General features: G+C 38.7%; 1 protein-coding gene across 1 annotated transcript in view; it reads right to left on the reverse strand.

The window, feature by feature from the left end:
• Positions 1 to 18,540, reverse strand: part of scara5 (scavenger receptor class A, member 5 (putative)) — a 454,157-nt gene that overhangs the window by 385,311 nt on the left and 50,306 nt on the right. The window contains exon 2 of the mRNA XM_051924614.1: positions 7,534 to 7,657. Within this exon, the coding sequence (XP_051780574.1) occupies positions 7,534 to 7,654 (121 nt within the window). The 5' untranslated portion in view covers positions 7,655 to 7,657. The remainder of the gene's footprint in view (positions 1 to 7,533; positions 7,658 to 18,540) is intronic.

The following is an 18,540-nucleotide window of genomic DNA, read 5'->3' on the forward strand; positions in this document are numbered from 1 at the left end:
TCTGAAAGGTCCATTAGTCTAAATTATTATCCAATGTTGCCAAATAATTATTTTCGTCTCTTTTTTATTTTTTTGATTTTATATTTATTAATAATTTTTTTATTTTTCATTTCTAAAGTTCATATTGGTGCTTATTGTGAATCATATGAAATATATGATTATAATCAGACTTCTGGACGGATAATAAGAACCCAGGTTTCTGTAACATTATTTTAAGAGTGCCATAATAAAGAAGGCTATTATTTTAAACTGTGCCTAGGCAGTGCATTGGCTGACATGCCTGCTTGATACTTCTGGTGGCCCAGGTTTAAAACCCCAGCCCAGTTACTTTTCTCTCATTTGTGTACACTCTGATGTCCTCTTACATCCCAAACATGTACAATTTTGACTAACTGACAAGTTTTAAGTGGCCCATTATGAATAAGTATGGCCTGGTTTCTGAATGTTTTCCTCAACAGACTGGAGACCAGCTATTGAGGTTGGTTCCCACATTACACATCATGCTGTTCAGATATGTTCTGGCATCCAGAAAAATTGGTAATTAAAAATAATCTTTATTAACCTAAAGCTATCCAAGATATTCATAACGACTAAACATGGTATTTGATTGTTGGTTCTATTTACATACTAAATATTATTTCTTCTTGAATCCCCTATTCTAAAATAGTAGTGAGCCAAATGTAATTTTTAATGTTACTTAACTTGTCTAATCCTATTTAGAGTCGTGAGATAAAACAGAATCAGCCCATCAAATGTAGTTATTTTCTTATTATGGGCTAAACAAAACTGTCTTATTTCACGCTTCTTCTCCTAAAAAATCTCAAGCTTGTTATTTTTTTGCTCATGATGTATGAAAGGTTTTGAGGTGTTCTTTGAGCAGCTTAGAGGAAAAAATGTCATCAATGTATTGGCAGATATTGTTATAATACTGGCTTCTAATGACTCCCCAGACAATCCCAGATAAATGGACTTACTGGCATTTCATTTTTATACAAAAGCCTTGCTTTTCATACATAAAAACCATATACTAGTCTGCTTAAGAGATGCCACTTAAATGAAGTAAGACTCCACAGATCCAATTTACTGATTTCATATTTAACACAGAACATTCTGTCTTTCATGGTCGGATCTTGGCTGCAAGTGGTAAAAATACACAAAGAAAAAAACCACGGGATTAATTTAATTGACCCAGATAGACTGTAAGCATAACTGAGTGACGTTCTGTTTATAGATTTTGGTTAAATTTATGAGGTCAGTCACTTGGAGTTGCTGGTTGAAAGACTTGCAGGTAAAGTTTCAAGTTCCTACTAGTGGCAGCATGCACTGTATTTTTTATTTTATTACAGTGCTGAATTTCTTTATTTTACATTGTACTATAGTTTTATTTGGTCTGTAATGAGCCCTATGGTGGTGTATGATGATAAAGTTTTATATAAAATATTGATTGAGAAATTGGAAGGGGTTCTTGAGGTCCAGATGAACCAAGTGAGCAAAAGATAAACAAAAAGGAGCTTATATTAACAAAATACTACAAGTGACAACATACACGCCTTAAGTGATATTTTTTTGTTTCACAGGTGGGGCTAAGTTCCCCCTAGGCTTCATGGGTAATATGGTTCATTAACTAGAGATTCAAGACATAATATATTACACCTTGCACCCCATCTATTCAGTATGGTGGGTAGCCCACTTGCCCACCACCCAACCACACTAAACTACTCAATCAGGACCACAACAGCACTTCACCTTTGTTTATATTTTTTCTGGTGTGTAAGAGTCAATCCTAGTTGGTTAAAGTTACTGTTAAATTCACAGATTTGATTAACGAGGAGAAAATATTACCTTTATAGAGCTATATAGATCATGGTGGGTTCTGTTTATCTCTTGTAAATTAACATGTTAATGAAACATTGGTAATACCCTGATGTAACAACAGAATGATGGCAGTTAGACTGAAAGATGGAATGATGAAAAGACTTTGAATAAATAGCAAATGGATTTTGTGTGTTTTTTTGTAATGGGAAATTCATTTTTAGCATTAGTTTTTAGATTTGGCATTGTTTTAATGTTAATGTTAATTTTCATTGTAATTTTATTTTCCTTTGTTTACACAATGCCATGTTGGTTTCTGTCCAGTGACTGCGATCATTGCATTTAATGACATTCTTGGATGTGATGGTATAAATATGGCAGTGTTCACACGCTGCTTTATCCTTTGATGGTTAAAACTTTCTTTGGTGCAACTTTTTCTTTTTTCATTAGCTTAGCTTTCAAGACAAGTAGTGAGGTTTTGTTTCAGGTTCTACTGCTAAAACTTTGATACTTGGTTTCATGCTTTTATGGTTTTGACCCTTTGTCTATCTCACTACATGTTGTTCCAGTGCTTTGTTAATATTTCATAGTCTGTTTTTCTCTCTCAGAATAACCATTAAAAACTAACAATAGCCTTAATAATATACTATGACTGTGAAAAAAATATTTTGACTTTTCCTTTACAACTTGAGTTCAACTGCAAGTCTGGTTTACTGTCTGCTCTTGAGGTTCTTTTACCACTCTTCTGTGACTCCAGTTTCCTTCCACATTCCAATAACTTTAATCTGGCCTGGTGTATGTGAGGCTTGGAAGGAAACTGGAATAAATACAGAACTGCCCTTAAGGGCACAGGGGAACCTATGAAGTCTGCTAATATAACAATGAGATGAAATTTTAATCCAGATCTGTGCAGCTGTTAGTCAGCAGAAATATATTCACAGTACCAATAATAACACCTTACAGCTTTGTTTTATTACACTTTGTACACCATCTAAGATTACCATATAACTAGATGTTTGTGCATCACATCCATGCTTTCTTTGCTGAACCCTCAAGGTCAAGGGTTTCATATGGAGCTAAATCTAAGGAAATGCAACCTAATTTAACTTTTCTTAATTAGGTGATAAATTCAAGCTAGGGTCTGCAGGAAATAAACTGATCAAGCTCTTCAAGGATGCTAATCAGTAAATTATTTTTTTACAGGTCTCACACATGTGCGTTTGAGAGTCAGTCAAAGGGGCCAGAAAACATCGATTTCACGCAAGGCCGAGGGGCGGCAGATTGTACTGAACCTCTCTCTTTTCTCTTGACAGACCAGACATGAGAAATTCTGCCGGTCCCGGCCCCAAGGACGTCACTTCCTGTCCTGCTCCGATGACATCACTTCCCTTGAGTCACTTTATAAACTCGCCATAATCCCTATCCAGACAGTTCTACTTTGGATTTGAACCTATGCACAACCACTCCAACTTAAGCCCTTCTGCAGCCAGGGAAAGTATACAGGTGGCTGCCCCAAACCTTCGTTGTGTGTCCAGTCTTTTATTTCACACAGGAAAAAGGCAGGAAGAAAAACAATTTAGAATTAACCATTAGTCATCATAACTTATGTCATGATAGATAGATAGATAGATAGATAGATAGATAGATAGATAGATAGATAGATAGATAGATAGATAGATAGATAGATAGATAGATAGATAGATAGATAGATAGATAGATACTTTATTAATCCCAAGGGGAAATTCACAATTAGCCATACCATGGAATTTGAAATGTGCTTCACTACAAAACCAGAAAAAACAAAGGAGGATAAGATATGAAAAATAGACTCTTTTATTGTCTTCAGCTGCTAAATAGGTAATTTTAGCATGGTAAGCCATTTGATAGCAACATGCTGTGGCAGGCCGCTGGGGGTGATACCCAGCCGGGATGCCCAAGAGGACCGCAGGAGGGCTTGTGCCTCCTCCAGACCACAAGGGGGTGACCGCCCTGGTTGTGTTGGGGACCATGGATGCAGGGCTTGGAAGCCCAATCCTGTAGGGGCCTGTGGTCACCGCCCTGCCTAGAGAGCCCTGGACCTCAGCACTTCCACCACACCCGGAAGTGCTGGGGGGAAGAAGACTGGGGAGACCCGGCCGGCACTTCCGCCACACAGGGGAGTGTCTGCGGAGGAGTGTCGGGAAGCACCTGGAGCCCATCCAGGCTTGTATAAAAGGGGCCGCCTCCTTTCATTCGATGACTGGAGTCAGGCGAGGAGTGGCGAAGTCTTGTTGGAGAAGAGTGGAGGCCGGCCTGAAGGAAGCAGGCACTGGAGAGAGAGGCCTGGACTTTGGGGGATTGGTGCTGGAGGCACTGGGTTGTGCACCCTTGTAAATATTGGACAGCAATAAAAATGTGTGTGTTGGGTGACAAACCATTGTCCGTCTGTCTGTGTCCGGGGCTCGTTCCACAATGCGCATATGGATACTGCAGAGAAAATGGAAAAACACTGACAGAGTAGTAATGGGAGCTGCAGCTCACCCCATAATGCAAGCATAGAGAGGCCTTTAGCAGCTAAAGATGCAGCTAAGTGACAGCCAGTTTGCCTAATAGATAGATAGATAGATAGATAGATAGATAGATAGATAGATAGATAGATAGATAGATAGATAGATAGATAGATAGATAGATAGATAGATAGATAGATAGATAGATAGATAGATAGATAGATAGATAGATAGATAGATAGATAGAACTTTATTTGTCAGGGAGAAATTTGGCTTTTTACAGAAACTCTTTAAATAAATAAATAAAAAGGTATATATGTAATGCTTTAATACTCATTGTGGATGTTCACCTACCAGCAAATCATTCTTTTAACGCCAAATAAAGGAGTTCAATCAGACACAAGAAACTACTTGTAGGTGTTCTGGGCACCCCTTCCTCTTTAGTGAGTCCATTGGCTTTAATTTTCTTATGATGTGCTTCATTCATGAAATATTATGGGGCTGTGGCTTATAAAATTATTGACACCAGAGCCATGATAGCCTAGTGCCCCCACTGCCTTTATACATGGCTAACATCTTGTTTCTGTAGACAATAGAATATTTCAAAGCTTCAGCATACTACCGGTGGTGCAGATATGTCTGCTGTCTCACACCGCCAGTAACCTGGGCTCAAACTCCAGCCCACTAGCTATATTTCTGACCTTCAGATGTTTTTTTTCCTGTGCCCACAGTGGCATTTATCTAGGTATTCTTATCTTTCAACTCCTAAAAATAGGCATGTTAGACTTAAATTGAACTAGGGTAAGTGTAGGTGGGTTTGTGGGGGTTTCCTGCAATGGACTGGTACACCCCCCAGTGTTGGTCTGTTCTTTGCATCTGATTATATCTGGCTTCTTGCTCTGATGAAGAAAATAGAATTGTTAAATATTGGAAGGATGGAAACAAAAATGTAAGTTGAAGACAAAAGACAACTAGTCATGGAAATGGAAGATTAAAATCCTGTAAATACCTTCTTCTTCATCTTCTTTCGGCTCCTCCCGTTAGGGGTTGCCATAGCGGATCATCCAAAATTGTTGTCCGAATATTGATTTGGTAAAATTTTAAACTGGATGCCCTTCCTGACGTAACCCAACACACAATAATAATGTGTCATTCCACAAGTCATATGATGAGTTTATTCTTCTAAAAAATATTAAAACCAAATACTTGTGTGATAATGACTTTGCTTGCTACCCAGGTAAAATACATCATATGTCATAGCAGGGGCAGCATACAATTTGCAAACAAACATTGAAAACATTTTATTTTAATGAAATTCCTTTTCATAGTCAAGGCATCTGACAGGTTGAAGTCAAAATTAATTAGAAATGTTTACAGCAGGAACTTTGCCATTTTACATAACTTAGCTGTATAGAAGGTTATATTATACAGTAAGTAAGTGATGAGAACTTGAGGGCACCAACTACATCATGAAATACAGTCCATGCATAGAAACGGGTAGTTAAGCGATGTCAAATTATGAAATGTCATTCATTGAATATTACTCAGGTTACCTTCGGTCAAATGATCTATGTAACCAGCAAAATAATCAGCCCATAAGCAGCTTATCCATCTATTTCTACTGTCTTTTTGTTACATTATATAGTTTCTTTTTAACTGTTTTATACTGTCTATCCTACCTATCATATAACGACTTTCATATCTATCTTTAGTATATTTATCCATCTATCTGGCAGTATTTACTTACTGATTCTTTACACTGTTAAGTTTTCTGATTTTGCTGTAGAAGTATTTATTATAATTATTACAAACATTTAAATTAAAATTCATACCAACAGTACAATGATGAAATAAAAAAATGTTTGCTCCATGGATACATACCAGTCCGGCATTTTTCATCCTTAATAAGAACACAGATAGTCTTACTCTTATGGTCCACAGTGTTTTCTTGACCGTATGTGCCAATAAGTGTGCTTTTATTCTTGATTAAAATGTCTACATGTGATGCCTGCAACTATAATCTATGAGATCCTGGAGTTGTGCCATGGTAGTGAACCATTTCCACATAAATAATGCAGTAATGCCAAGGTATGCTAAAACCTATCCGGTTTTAAATCTAAGCAGCTGGCTTATCCGTTCTAGTGCTTTAGCAAACTATGTAGACGAACCACAGGCAACCATACAGTCCGTTTAGCAGCAGGGGTTTCTCTTCTAAGTGGTTTAGGCAGCAAAATATTGAGATACTTCAGGTAAAGAAGATGGATGTTTTCATTTAATTCTCACGAATATCACTCCTGGAGTGTGTTGATGTGTTGCATTTTGATTAGCACACACAAGTAATAACTTCAATGCATGTTGTATAAACCTATCATATATTAAAACTTTCACATTTTTATGAATTACTGTAATAATAATTATTATCCAACCATTATTAGATCCACTTAATCTAGTTCAGGGTCCATTGCCTATATTAGCAGCACAGACACAAGGCAGGAACCAGTTCTGGATTGGGTGTCAAGCCATCGCAGAACACATTCATGCACACAACCAATCTCGTCCAATTGACATGTGGTTACAAAACCAGACCCCTAAAGCAAAACCCATGCATTCACACAAAAATGACAGGCTTGGAATCGAACTGAGATCTTTAAAGCTGTGAGGCAGCTCTGTTTACCACTTGTCAAGGAAATCAAGGAGTTGGAGGAGCCATCCATGAGGTGGGATAGACTATTGCCTGGATGGAAAGCTAAAGTTAAACACTGCTGGAATGGTCCTCCATTACAATCAGGTGTAACAGAAGGATTCACTGTGCGCCACAATTAAAGGAGTTTGGCCCTTTAAGGAGATAGCATTATGTATCTCAAAGAGCTGTGAATAATTTAGAACCAATTGCTGGTCAACTGGGCGCGACCGTAGATGTGCTCATGGAGGGTCCCTTTTAAGTACTGCCAGTTACGTAGCAAGGTGAGCTTAGAGTCAGATGTGGAAAACAGGCCAAGGCTCACCTGGAACGCAGAAGGAGTATGAAGTCAAGGACAAAGCAAGAGTTAAGGGACAAGGTAGGATCATGAAGGTTAAGGGTTCAAGAGTTAGCTAAAACACAGTGAAGCTAACTATGTTATTAAGTGCTCTTTTTTCCTTTTCCATTTGCTATTGTGATTCTTCCCGACATAATTAAACTTTCTTCCTTCCTTCTTTTTCAAGACATCTACAATACAAATGGCACTATACTTACTTTCTTCACACAGATTCAGTTTCGACAGGTTTCTGCAGTTCATTTCTTCTAGTCCATCCTCATAGATTGACCCATTTTCTTGTTCACTGTATGAGTGAAGGCACAATGCCTTATTCTCCATTATCTATCACAGGAAAGAAAGATTCAGAAAATAAATAAGTCAGGGTACTTTTTCTGATACAGCCTGCCCTATTTCAATTAAATTCTTGAGGATTTGTACATGAAGTGATTTTTACAGATGTCACAAAGGTCTAACACCTCATAACTAAGCACCCATGTTCAACTTCAGATTTCTTTATTTTCACTCAGCCTTCTACCAGATGGTGACTCTGAGTCCACATATTTAAACCAATAATGCACACACATTTCTGTCTTCTGTTATATGATATATATGACATTATACACAAAACAAAAAGCAGACAAATGATGGCAGAGTGAATGACTGAGCAATTCTCTTCTGTCATATTCCCTACATACCAGCACTGTTATATACATAAATAATTACTTGAAAGTGTGACTAAATAAGTATGTTTCTATCCTTATTTAGGAGACAGAGCAAAACAGGGCCTCTTTGACATGAGTTGATAGATTACCCTGAAGTTAGAAGCAAAATAATCCACCACCTGTTTTTTGGTGTATTTTTTAAAAGTACCTGGCATCTGGTGAATAAAGTGATCCTACTGTTGCATTATGAATGAAGGCGTGAATGTAAGTTGAAATCAGGGGATTTTCAGGAACTGCAGCTAATGAACAGCATTTAAACATCAGTCTGGAAACAGATTGGACATTCAGTGGATTGATGCCAATGTTGGATTCATTTATGGCTGACAAATGACTTGGGTCAGGGGTTGTCTAAACAGCCTGAAGATACCATATGGTGCTGCCTCCTGGTGGCTCCAGCTGCCACACCGACCCCCAGCCATAAATCCTTGAAAAGCCTTCACACCAATGAAATCACTTAACCTATAGTCAGGGGTATGCGATAGGCCAGGTCACTAGAATGCTTCCCTTAATTCGGTGGACACCAGAAAGGGCACAAGTTGTACATCATTATGCTAAAGCACACCTAGTGGGTTACAGATGGTTGCTAATTCACATTACAAAATGTTTAATTAATATCTGATACATCTCTTAGTCTCTTTTTAGCATTTTTACAGTATTTCACCAAAACAGTGCAATATAATTTGATCACTTATGCAATGTTATCTTTTTATATTCTCAACAAAAAACAAAAAAAAAAGTAAAAGATAATATACCAAAGAAGAAGATCTAACACAACTCTGTGATTAGGAAATGAAGAGGAACTTCAAAAGAAGATTTCAGTTTTAAATTTTGAGAATAGTTAGGCTGATCCACATAAATTAGTCTTTCTCTCCAATTTCAGATAATCTTGCACATTCATAAGGGATTGCAAAATAAAGGATAGTGTAGACCAGGGGTCGCCAACTCCAGTCCTGGAGGACCACCATGGCTGCAGGTTTTCCTTCAAACCCTTTTCTTAATGACTGACCTATTTTTGCTGCTAATTAACTTCTTTTGAACTAATTTTAATTGACTTGCTCTTGAAGACTCAGACCCCTTAATTGTTTCTTTTTCCTTAATTAGCAGTCAAACAATAATGAGACACAAAATGAGCCAAAACAACTGGTGTCCATCATACAATATCTGAAAATAAAGAAAGATGAAGGTCTCTTAAATGTTCATCTGCTCAGGTCCTCAAAACATTTTAACAGTGCTCTTAGAAAGACAAAATCAACAATTTCAGAAATGTCTGCTAATGCACCACGAGAGCAGCAACAAGCCACTGAATTAAAGAATGGGTTTAATTAACGACAAGAATCGGCACCTCATTAAGAAGCTGCTTGGAGTGAAATTAGTTGGAGTTTGAGGCCCTGACTTAGCTGGTCTTCTGTCAGCTCACTCACTTCACATTTCATTTCTGTTTGGGTGCCATTTAAGGAAAGAAATGAAGCAATTCAGAGGAACGATGTTGAAATTCAGGGGAACAAATCTTAAAAAAACAAGTCAATTAAAATGAACTCAGAAGAAGTTAATAAGCAGCACAAACTACAGCCACGGTGGTCCTCCAGGACTGGAGTTGGTGACCCCTGGTGTATAGTCCTTGCCTTTGAACACAATTTGCCAACAAGCTAATAAATGTAAATATAAGAAATATTACAAATGTCTTCTCTATCAATACGGTATCTAATTTGATTAATAAACATGGGTTTGGTCAGCACCCCAAAAAATTTCTATTCCCAACCCAAACCCTAACCTCTCACATCCCTGTCTGTTGTCGTGTAACTTTCATTGCACTGCATGCACATGACTTACTGGCAAGGCACATACACACAAGGCCTTGGCTTTCTGAACTTTGCAACAGCCCATGGGGAGCTAATCTCCTTCAGCATTTCCTGCTTCCTCTTCCTTTTGTTTTCTTGTTTTTTGACCACTGACACACTGTTTGTATTTTTGTCTTGTCTTGTGATTTTCTTTTCTTCTCTGGATTTTTTTTCTTTTTTTTTACAATTTGCTTTTAAATACTGCTTTTTGGATTAACAGTTTCTATGGCAGCTTATCCTAATAATGTGGACTACTCCAAAACAGTGCAAAGTGCAATTTCACCCCCCCCCCCCCCCCCCCCCCCCAAATGTAACAGGGCTGTAGACCTCAAGCCCCAAAGCTGAACAGAAAGATTCGGGCTGCCAATGCCCATACATCAGTCAAGGTATGCCTACTGAAACTGTAGGGTAGAGAGCCTACTGAAGGAACCCAAAATCAGGGTAGTGGTGCCACACACAAAGAAAATTTCACATAATCAAGAAATAATATTATTATCTAGAATCATGTTTCTGTATAAGTAATTTTATTGAGCATATAATGGAAAATAAAAATAAATTTGAATATGATGACTAAGATGGGTTTACTATAAACATTTTAATAATATGTTAAAATATTGAGGTGAGTTTACTACTTATTTTTTTATTTTTTGCTGGACGATGGGATGTAGTGGCTCACTTACCTATAATGCAACACCACTGATTAAAATTTTGTTTCCTTTAATAATGATAGATAGATAGATAGATAGATAGATAGATAGATAGATAGATAGATAGATAGATAGATAGATAGATAGATAGATAGATAGATAGATAGATAGATAGATAGATAGATAGATAGATAGATAGATTGATGATAGCTGATTTCTGCTTATCTATCTGCTACTTTTAAACTAGATTGTCAAAAATGTTAAATTTGGATCACTGAAATCACTGTGAGTCTGAATAAACCAGAAGACAATTATTAACATGGTCTGAAAAAGAAGAAGGTCTAAACCAGGAAGACATAGACATTGTGAGGATCAAAACAAAAGGGCAGATACAAAATTATAAAATGAGAATAGAAATGGGGTGAAAACTAAGTTGAGATTTTCTCACTCTAGGCCTAGTTGGGAATAAAACTAATTAATATTAAGTTCCACCATGCGATACCACTCCAGTCATATTGTGAAGTCACTCATCATGATTCCAGTGTAGCTGAATAAGACAAGACAATAACAAAATGTACCGATCTCAAAACAAAAAGGAAGGTAAAACAAGTACCAAATGTGAAGTCTTCATGCACAAAAACCCAAATGGGACAGAAAAGTGACAGGAGAAATGACCACATTTCTACAATTATATTTCATTTTAATTGAATGACTTAGTGCACTATATTATATATATTGTCACGTCACACACGTCTGAATAGGAGGCAGCTGAAGGGCTTGGAGAATAATGGTAACACATCTGCCCAGGGGGCGACGGAGTGCACTAACACTCTTTCTAAGTTCCCTGCAGACCTTTCCCGGGAAATCTCACCAGGAGCAACTGCCTCAACTCGGGATGCGTCACTTCCGGTCCCAGCCCCGGCCCCGAGGACGACATCACTTCCCCTAGACTTCCTATAAAGCCTCACTCCCTTCCTCTGGAATGGAGTTCTGTTTTGGACTCTGTCTTGTAAACTTGACTTGCATTCAACTTTTTTACTTTTTGCAGCCAGGATTCAGATTATACGGGTGGCTGCCCCAAACCTTTGCCATGTCTCTTCTTGTCACAATATATCCATCCATCCATTTTCCAACCCGCTGAATCCGAAGACAGGGTCACGGTGGTCTGCTGGAGCCAATCCCAGCCAACACAGGGCACAAGGCAGGAACCAATCCCAGGCAGGGTGCCAACCCACCACAGGACAATCTATCTTACTAAACCATAGTTAATATATGCACGGCGGACGCACCGAGGCGCATGCACACTGCGGCCTTGGCGCCCGGCCCAGAGTCCAGAGTCAAACGCAGCAGCATCCCAAACCGCGGTGGCGCCCGCCCCAGAGTCAAACGCAGCGACTTCCCAAAACGCGGCGGCTTCCTAGAGTCAGTAGGTGGCGCCCAAATAACACAACGTAATGCGCCGTGGCGCCCGCCCCAGAGTCAAACGCAGCGGCTTCCCAAAACGCAGCGGCTTCCCAGAGTCAGTAGGTGGCGCCCAAACAACACAACCAGTGAGCTACACTTGCTCTAATCCACTGTGCCAGTAATATAGATCACATAACGGTCACAGACTCTAACCCAGCGGCTTCCCAGACTCAGTGGCTGGCACACGAACAGCACAACCTGTACACTAAACTTGCTGTGCTCCACTCCGCCAGCAGTCGGTGTCAGCAAAGGCAACGGAATCACGTCTCCACAAAACAAAACCGCTTTGATACAGATATGCTTATGTAATTAAATGACATTTCCCCAGACGCACCCACCCTCCATGATATGTCATCCATCCAGATATCGGACAGAACAGAAACTGATTGCCATTCTTGGATATCCGATTCGCTAGCGAATCACGGGCTTACTTGTAATAGCAGATTCCATTCTAGTGATGGAGCAGTGGACAACCATTGTCCCTAGCATTAATATGCCAAACCGAGGTACACTGGAAAAGTATTTGTGATCAAATATCCTTTCTGAATTCTGAGGGGTTTGTCCATTTTTCCTTATGGGAATCAAACAAAAATGGTTGCAACAAAATTTCACCAAAATTTCATTCTCCCATGCTGTCTTTTCATGGAGTGCATGTGAAGGAATAGTCAAGGTTTTGGAGGAATCCATTTAGATGATATTGATGTGACCTGATTGCAATTTTTGCACATATCTGACACAGATCAAATTTTTGTGTAAACACCCAAAAACCACCACAGATTTAAGCCGCATTAATACGTGGTACTGAATTCCATTTCAGTTCCAATCATCCATGTCCAAACCGAATTTAAACAGTCAGACTGGATTTTTGCTCAAAGCTGTGGCTTGATTACATTATTTTGTGCATCATGTGACACTGTCAAAAGACAGAGTGGAGTGGGGAGAGACAAATGCACATTTATTCAAGTATTATTTATTTCATTCAAAGTTCTCCTGCCACTGGAATTTGTCAAAGCAGCTAACAATATAGTCCACCGCCACACTTAACTCCTGATGTAGACCCAAATTCATCTATAAAAAGAGGTTGAGTTAAATCACAGCAGGAATTGCTGTGGCATACAATATATTGTCCAATTCCTCCTGTGCTGACTCACCACATTTAGAAAATTTGTTTCTGAAATATGAAAAACTGAAGATCATCATCATAAAGAAACATGCAAAGATCTGTGTTTATGCCTTACTTGCATCATTATGAACAACAGATACATTCTACGCAAGTTGAATGGCATCACTTGTGTGCACCTACAGGACAGCTGAAGGGCTCTAGTAAGTGTAATTCTATCACTGCTCTGGGGCTGGCACTGTCTCCTAATGCCTTCTCTCTTCCCTCCTCTGCAGACAGGATGATTAATGGCTATAACACCTATGGCGCCACTTCCGGTGTCAGTCCACCTGGACCTGCCTCATCCCGCCAGAAAGACCCAAAGCTGGAAGCTCCACCATCTTTCTGTTCTGAACTTGCTTCTACAAAGACTATTCTGCAATAATTGAGTGTATTTTGATTATTTTTCAAAACCAGTTATACAAAGTGACCAGGCTTGTATCCCAACTCTTTGTTGTTGTCGCCTGTTTCTCTTACAATCGGTATGTGAATATTAGGACCATGTCTACACTATGTAATGTACACAGCAAAGACATCACATTATATTTCTTCACCAGTTCTGATTTAGGCATGGTGACCTGCGTAAGCACAGTCCTTGAGGCCTAAGGTTTATTTCAGTTCTCTTGGTGAATGGTTTTGTACTAGTGGAGTTTACAGCCAGGCTTGAAGTGGTGAAGGTAAGAATTAAAATTTCCAAACTTGAAATAATGTTTGTCTCACAAAAAAAAGGATGTATCCTGTAGGTAAAGCTAAAATAGCTGTGATAAAGTGTACAACTTGAAGTGTATCAGAATTTGCTCAATTAAATCACTTAGAGATCTGTATACAGTGATCCCTCGCTATATCGCGCTTCGCCTTTCGCGGCTTCACTCTATCTACAACCTCCTGTGTTTCTGCGCAAATCTGTGACCCAAGCATGACAATATAAAAATAACGATATAAACATATGGTTTCTACTTCGCGGATTTTCTTATTTCGCGGGTGGCTCTGGAACGCAATCCCCGCGATGGAGGAGGGATTACTGTATAGACAACATCTTTGCATCCTACGAACAATTACACTCCAAATTTAACTTTCCAGGAACACATTTCTTTCACTACCTTCAAATCAGAAACTTTGTTAAACAAAACTTGCATAAATTTTCCTCAGCTCCCACCTACCTCTATGCCGGAAAAAAATATTGATCAGACTTGAGGACTCAAACAGAATCTCCGTAATATATAAAACCATTTTACAGTCCCTCCCTTTCAAAGACCCAAGAGGACATTGGAAAAAAGATCTCTCACTCAACATTTCAGAAAAGGAGTGGAAGGTAACAATGCACAAAATTCACTTGAGCTCTATATGCACAAAGCATTCAATTATTCAACTTAAAAATTATATATCAAAGCACATCTGTCTCGTTTAAAATTGTCCAAAATGTTTCCAGGGCAAAATCCAACGTGTGAACGTTGCAATCAAGTTCCTGCCTCACTGGGCCACACGTCCTGGGTGTGCACCAAAGTAACATCATTCTGGACCAAAATTTTTAAATGCCTTTGAGACAGCCTCGGTGTCACAATCCCTCCTAATCCCCTAACAGCTGTGTTTGGTGCACTTCCAGATGGGCTTAAAGTGGAGAAGGACAAACAAACTGTAATTGCCTTTACTACACTATTGGCACATAGACTGGAAGAACTGGAAGAATCCTAACTCACCTTTTTTAATTCAGTGGGTAACTGATGTTATATATTACTTGAAATTGGAAAAAAATCACTTTGAGGATCTGTAGAAAACTTTTTTAAAACCTGGCAGGATCTAATCAATAACATTTTAGAATAAGCATTTTAATTGAGGAAGCAGATTCTCTCCACTCCACTTTTTTTATCTATTTATTTTTATTCATTTACAGTATTCATTTATCTATTTACTTTGATTTACTATCTTACTATTTACTACTATTTACTATCTTACTATTTTACTCTGCTGGCCTAGTTCTCTTTCTTGTGGGTGGGGATTGATTTGTTTCAAACCTAGTTTTGTAAAACTTGACTTATTTGTATGGAATGTTATTTGATTTTAATAAAATCAATAAAATCCCCCCAAAAATATAATGTAGATTGCCAGATTGTCCAGTGAACTGCAGATAGTGTACTCTACAGTGAACAGATAAACACTTGAATGCAGTTCTCTTCTGTGAAGAATCTGGAGACTGTTTCTGGTGAAATGAAAGATTGGTGTTTTCTGATCAACCATAAACATCACCAGGAAAGCAGTATACACAATGAGATAAAATGAGACATCTTAAAGTTTCAACCTCGTAAGTTACTATCCTGTTAATTATTTTCTACCTGAGACCTTATTCACATAAAGTTTATATTACAACACCAAACCTTATATATTTCCATGCTATGTAAGATAGATAGGGGCAGTCACTCCACAAAAATAACTAATCAAATACTTTTATTAGGTTCAGTCATTTATAGTTTCCAGAGATGTGACAGTCTAGCCACATGAATATTTATTGAATAGTTATTGTTCCCCTTTAACTAGGCCTAAATATTTTTTATGTGGATGTACATCAAAAGAATCACAGGTGGTAGACCAGTGTCACTTATTTATGAGGCTCCCATGGATCAAACTAATGTCTATGTCCTGGATGAAATAAAGCACTTCCCAGAGCCTCCTACAATTGAACTTGCAGGGGAGCTTCTTCTGCAAAAGAGCATCACTGCAGCTAAGAGAAGCAGTATATTTATTTTTCTCCCACATTCCCTCCTATGATTCAAAACAGTTTTAGCGAACACTTCCTGGAAGTGGTAGTTCATCCAAAGAGCAAGGCCCTACAAGTTAAAATTAAAAAATGAGAAAGTGTTCAAACAAAGTCCTTACATATACAAAATGATTAATGACTGCGGGAAAAATTAGCTTTCCTTTCTAAGGCCGAGGGGGTTAATAACTTATAATTTCCACAGAGATTTCAGGGAGGACATTTCATAGCATATTACACCTTATCAGGAAGTTTAACTACTTTGGTTACTTCTTTTTTACAAACTGGACAAACTGAATGAAAAGGGGGTGACTTGGGGGGAAAGCCTGTCTTTGATTAGCGGGCACTATAACTTCATTTTGAAGAAACGCCGGGGTGAATAATTGGATTGGGTTGCCAGGAAGCAGCATGGAAGCTGAAAATGTAGACATCATTAAAGAGAGGTCTGGCTTATTGTTAACTGTGACTTTTTAATCTGGGGCACCCAGAGGTGTTGATTGTGTTCTAAATCTGCAATTAAAGGGGTACAAAGAAGTTTGTAGAAACATAATAATATGGTCCATAATATAACATATCCTTCTACTATTATATTTAAATTCAAGGGTATTCTCTTTAACATCTGTTCTCCGCATCTGTCAAGCAGTAAACATCACAAAACCAAAGCTGAACAACCAGTTCAAATGAGCTCGAACTGAATTCACGCTTTATTGCCCTGTAGTACAAGCCTCTCTCTGTAAATAGTTCTTTTATGTCTGGCTCCATATTAGCGCTGATGAGCTTTCATTGTGAGCTCCTCCATAACCACCCGCCCAAAATATGCAGACAACTGGGCAACAGCCTCTTCCAGTTTCTTAATCTTTTCGCCACAGGGTTTCAGCATCACTTACTTTTTTGGATTTAAGAAAGTCAGTCGGCATGAATGATTCAGATTTTATCATTAAAAAAACAGCAAAGCAAAGTTCAGCTCCATGTTCCTCATTATATGAAAAAGTCCTAGGTTTTTGACATGAGTTACATTCCTTAAACATTAAAGGTACAATTTCTCTATAGGAGTTGAGCAAAGATGCATTCAGTTTTTATATTGTTTCTTTTGATTTATTGAATATATGTGATCAAAACTTCAAAGATTAATTTAACAAGTTTTAACCAGAAGCTCAGTATGAGGGTTTGTGGGTGTGTGCACAGTGCTGTATAAAGTTCCCAACAGCTACTGTATAATTAAGTAAGAGGAGAGATAGCTCTCTGGAAAGTGACTCCAGTAAAAGTAAAATTTGCTCACAAGAAAACTACTCAAGTAGAAGTTTTCAAGTATCTGATATTAATTGTACTTATGTAAAGTAGGATCTCTCCATGTTTTACATACAGTAGGTAGTCAAAAAAGTTATCACAAACCTAAAATACTTCAGCCTACATCTGTCTGCATTTGAGATGTATTGCAATCACCGAAGTATGAGCTAAGTACCGTATTTTTTGCACCATAAGACGCACATGACCATTAGACGCACCTAGGTTTAGAGGGGGAAAACAAGAAAAAAAATATTCTGAACCAAATGGTGTACTAATATGTTTAATAAAATACAGCAGAATAATATTTCACCCATGTAAATTCAACAGCGGTATTAAGAAACATCATCACTGTCATTAACAAATAAGGAGAGACTTTAAGGTTCAAGCACTCTTCTAGTTTTATGGAAACCCCAAGAACTCCTCATCACTAGTGTCAGAATTTATAAAGCTCAATTGCTCACAATCACTTTGCAGGAGCACATACCTATCATCACGCGGCATAACCTGTCCAAAGCGACCAGGGGACAAAGCACGTTTGGACCAATGCTCCCTGAAGTTATATCGCCAGTCTAGTCCCATCTATATTTGTAATGCCACAAAGCCCTTCATCTCGTGTTTTGTTGTGGGTTTCCAGTTTGAAAAACGAGAATGCGGTGCAAGCACAGCCCTCGATTCAAAAAATTGCACTGCATACCTGTTTGTCTCGTCTGACAGTAGCTGAAAGGCAGCTTCAGGAAAGAACAACCTGAAGTAGTCCAGCGGCTGTTAATCTGTCGAGTCCAACAGCAAGCCATACTGTCTTGTGAAGTCCGATAGCCAGTTTGGCTCCCAAGGATCAATGTCTAGGTATTACTCCCACACGAACCTTGCCATAGATGCATCGGCTGCACGAATATGCTCAGCTGGGGCGGCATCGGCTGGTGTCCCGATCAGCTGATGCCAGTTCCTTACTCTCTTGTTCGATCTCCTGATCACTCTCAACAAAATCAGATTCTGAAAAATCAGAGTCCGACTCAGTGATAATGTGCAAAACATTGTCTGCTGAGTATTTTGTTTTCTGCACTCGCTTCGCTCCCTCGTGAGATGTCGATGCCATCTTGCCTTTGCTTACATTTGTTTACATTTTGCAACTCACGCACACGCAAGGATTAGATGCCGAGTCAATGAGTCTAACATTCCTCCAAGCACAGAGGATATGCCTGTAACGTAACAGTGAGTTTTGTCGCCCTCTACCCCAGGATGTCGACTTTTGTCAGGTACTACACATCATGGTCTGTGACGCAATATTCTCTCCATAAGACGCACAGACATTTCCAACCTTCTTTTGGGGAAAAAAAAGTGCGTCTTATGGTGCGAAAA

Source organism: Erpetoichthys calabaricus, chromosome 3 (assembly GCF_900747795.2).
Source record: "Erpetoichthys calabaricus chromosome 3, fErpCal1.3, whole genome shotgun sequence".
NCBI classification, from domain to species: Eukaryota; Metazoa; Chordata; class Cladistia; order Polypteriformes; family Polypteridae; genus Erpetoichthys; species Erpetoichthys calabaricus.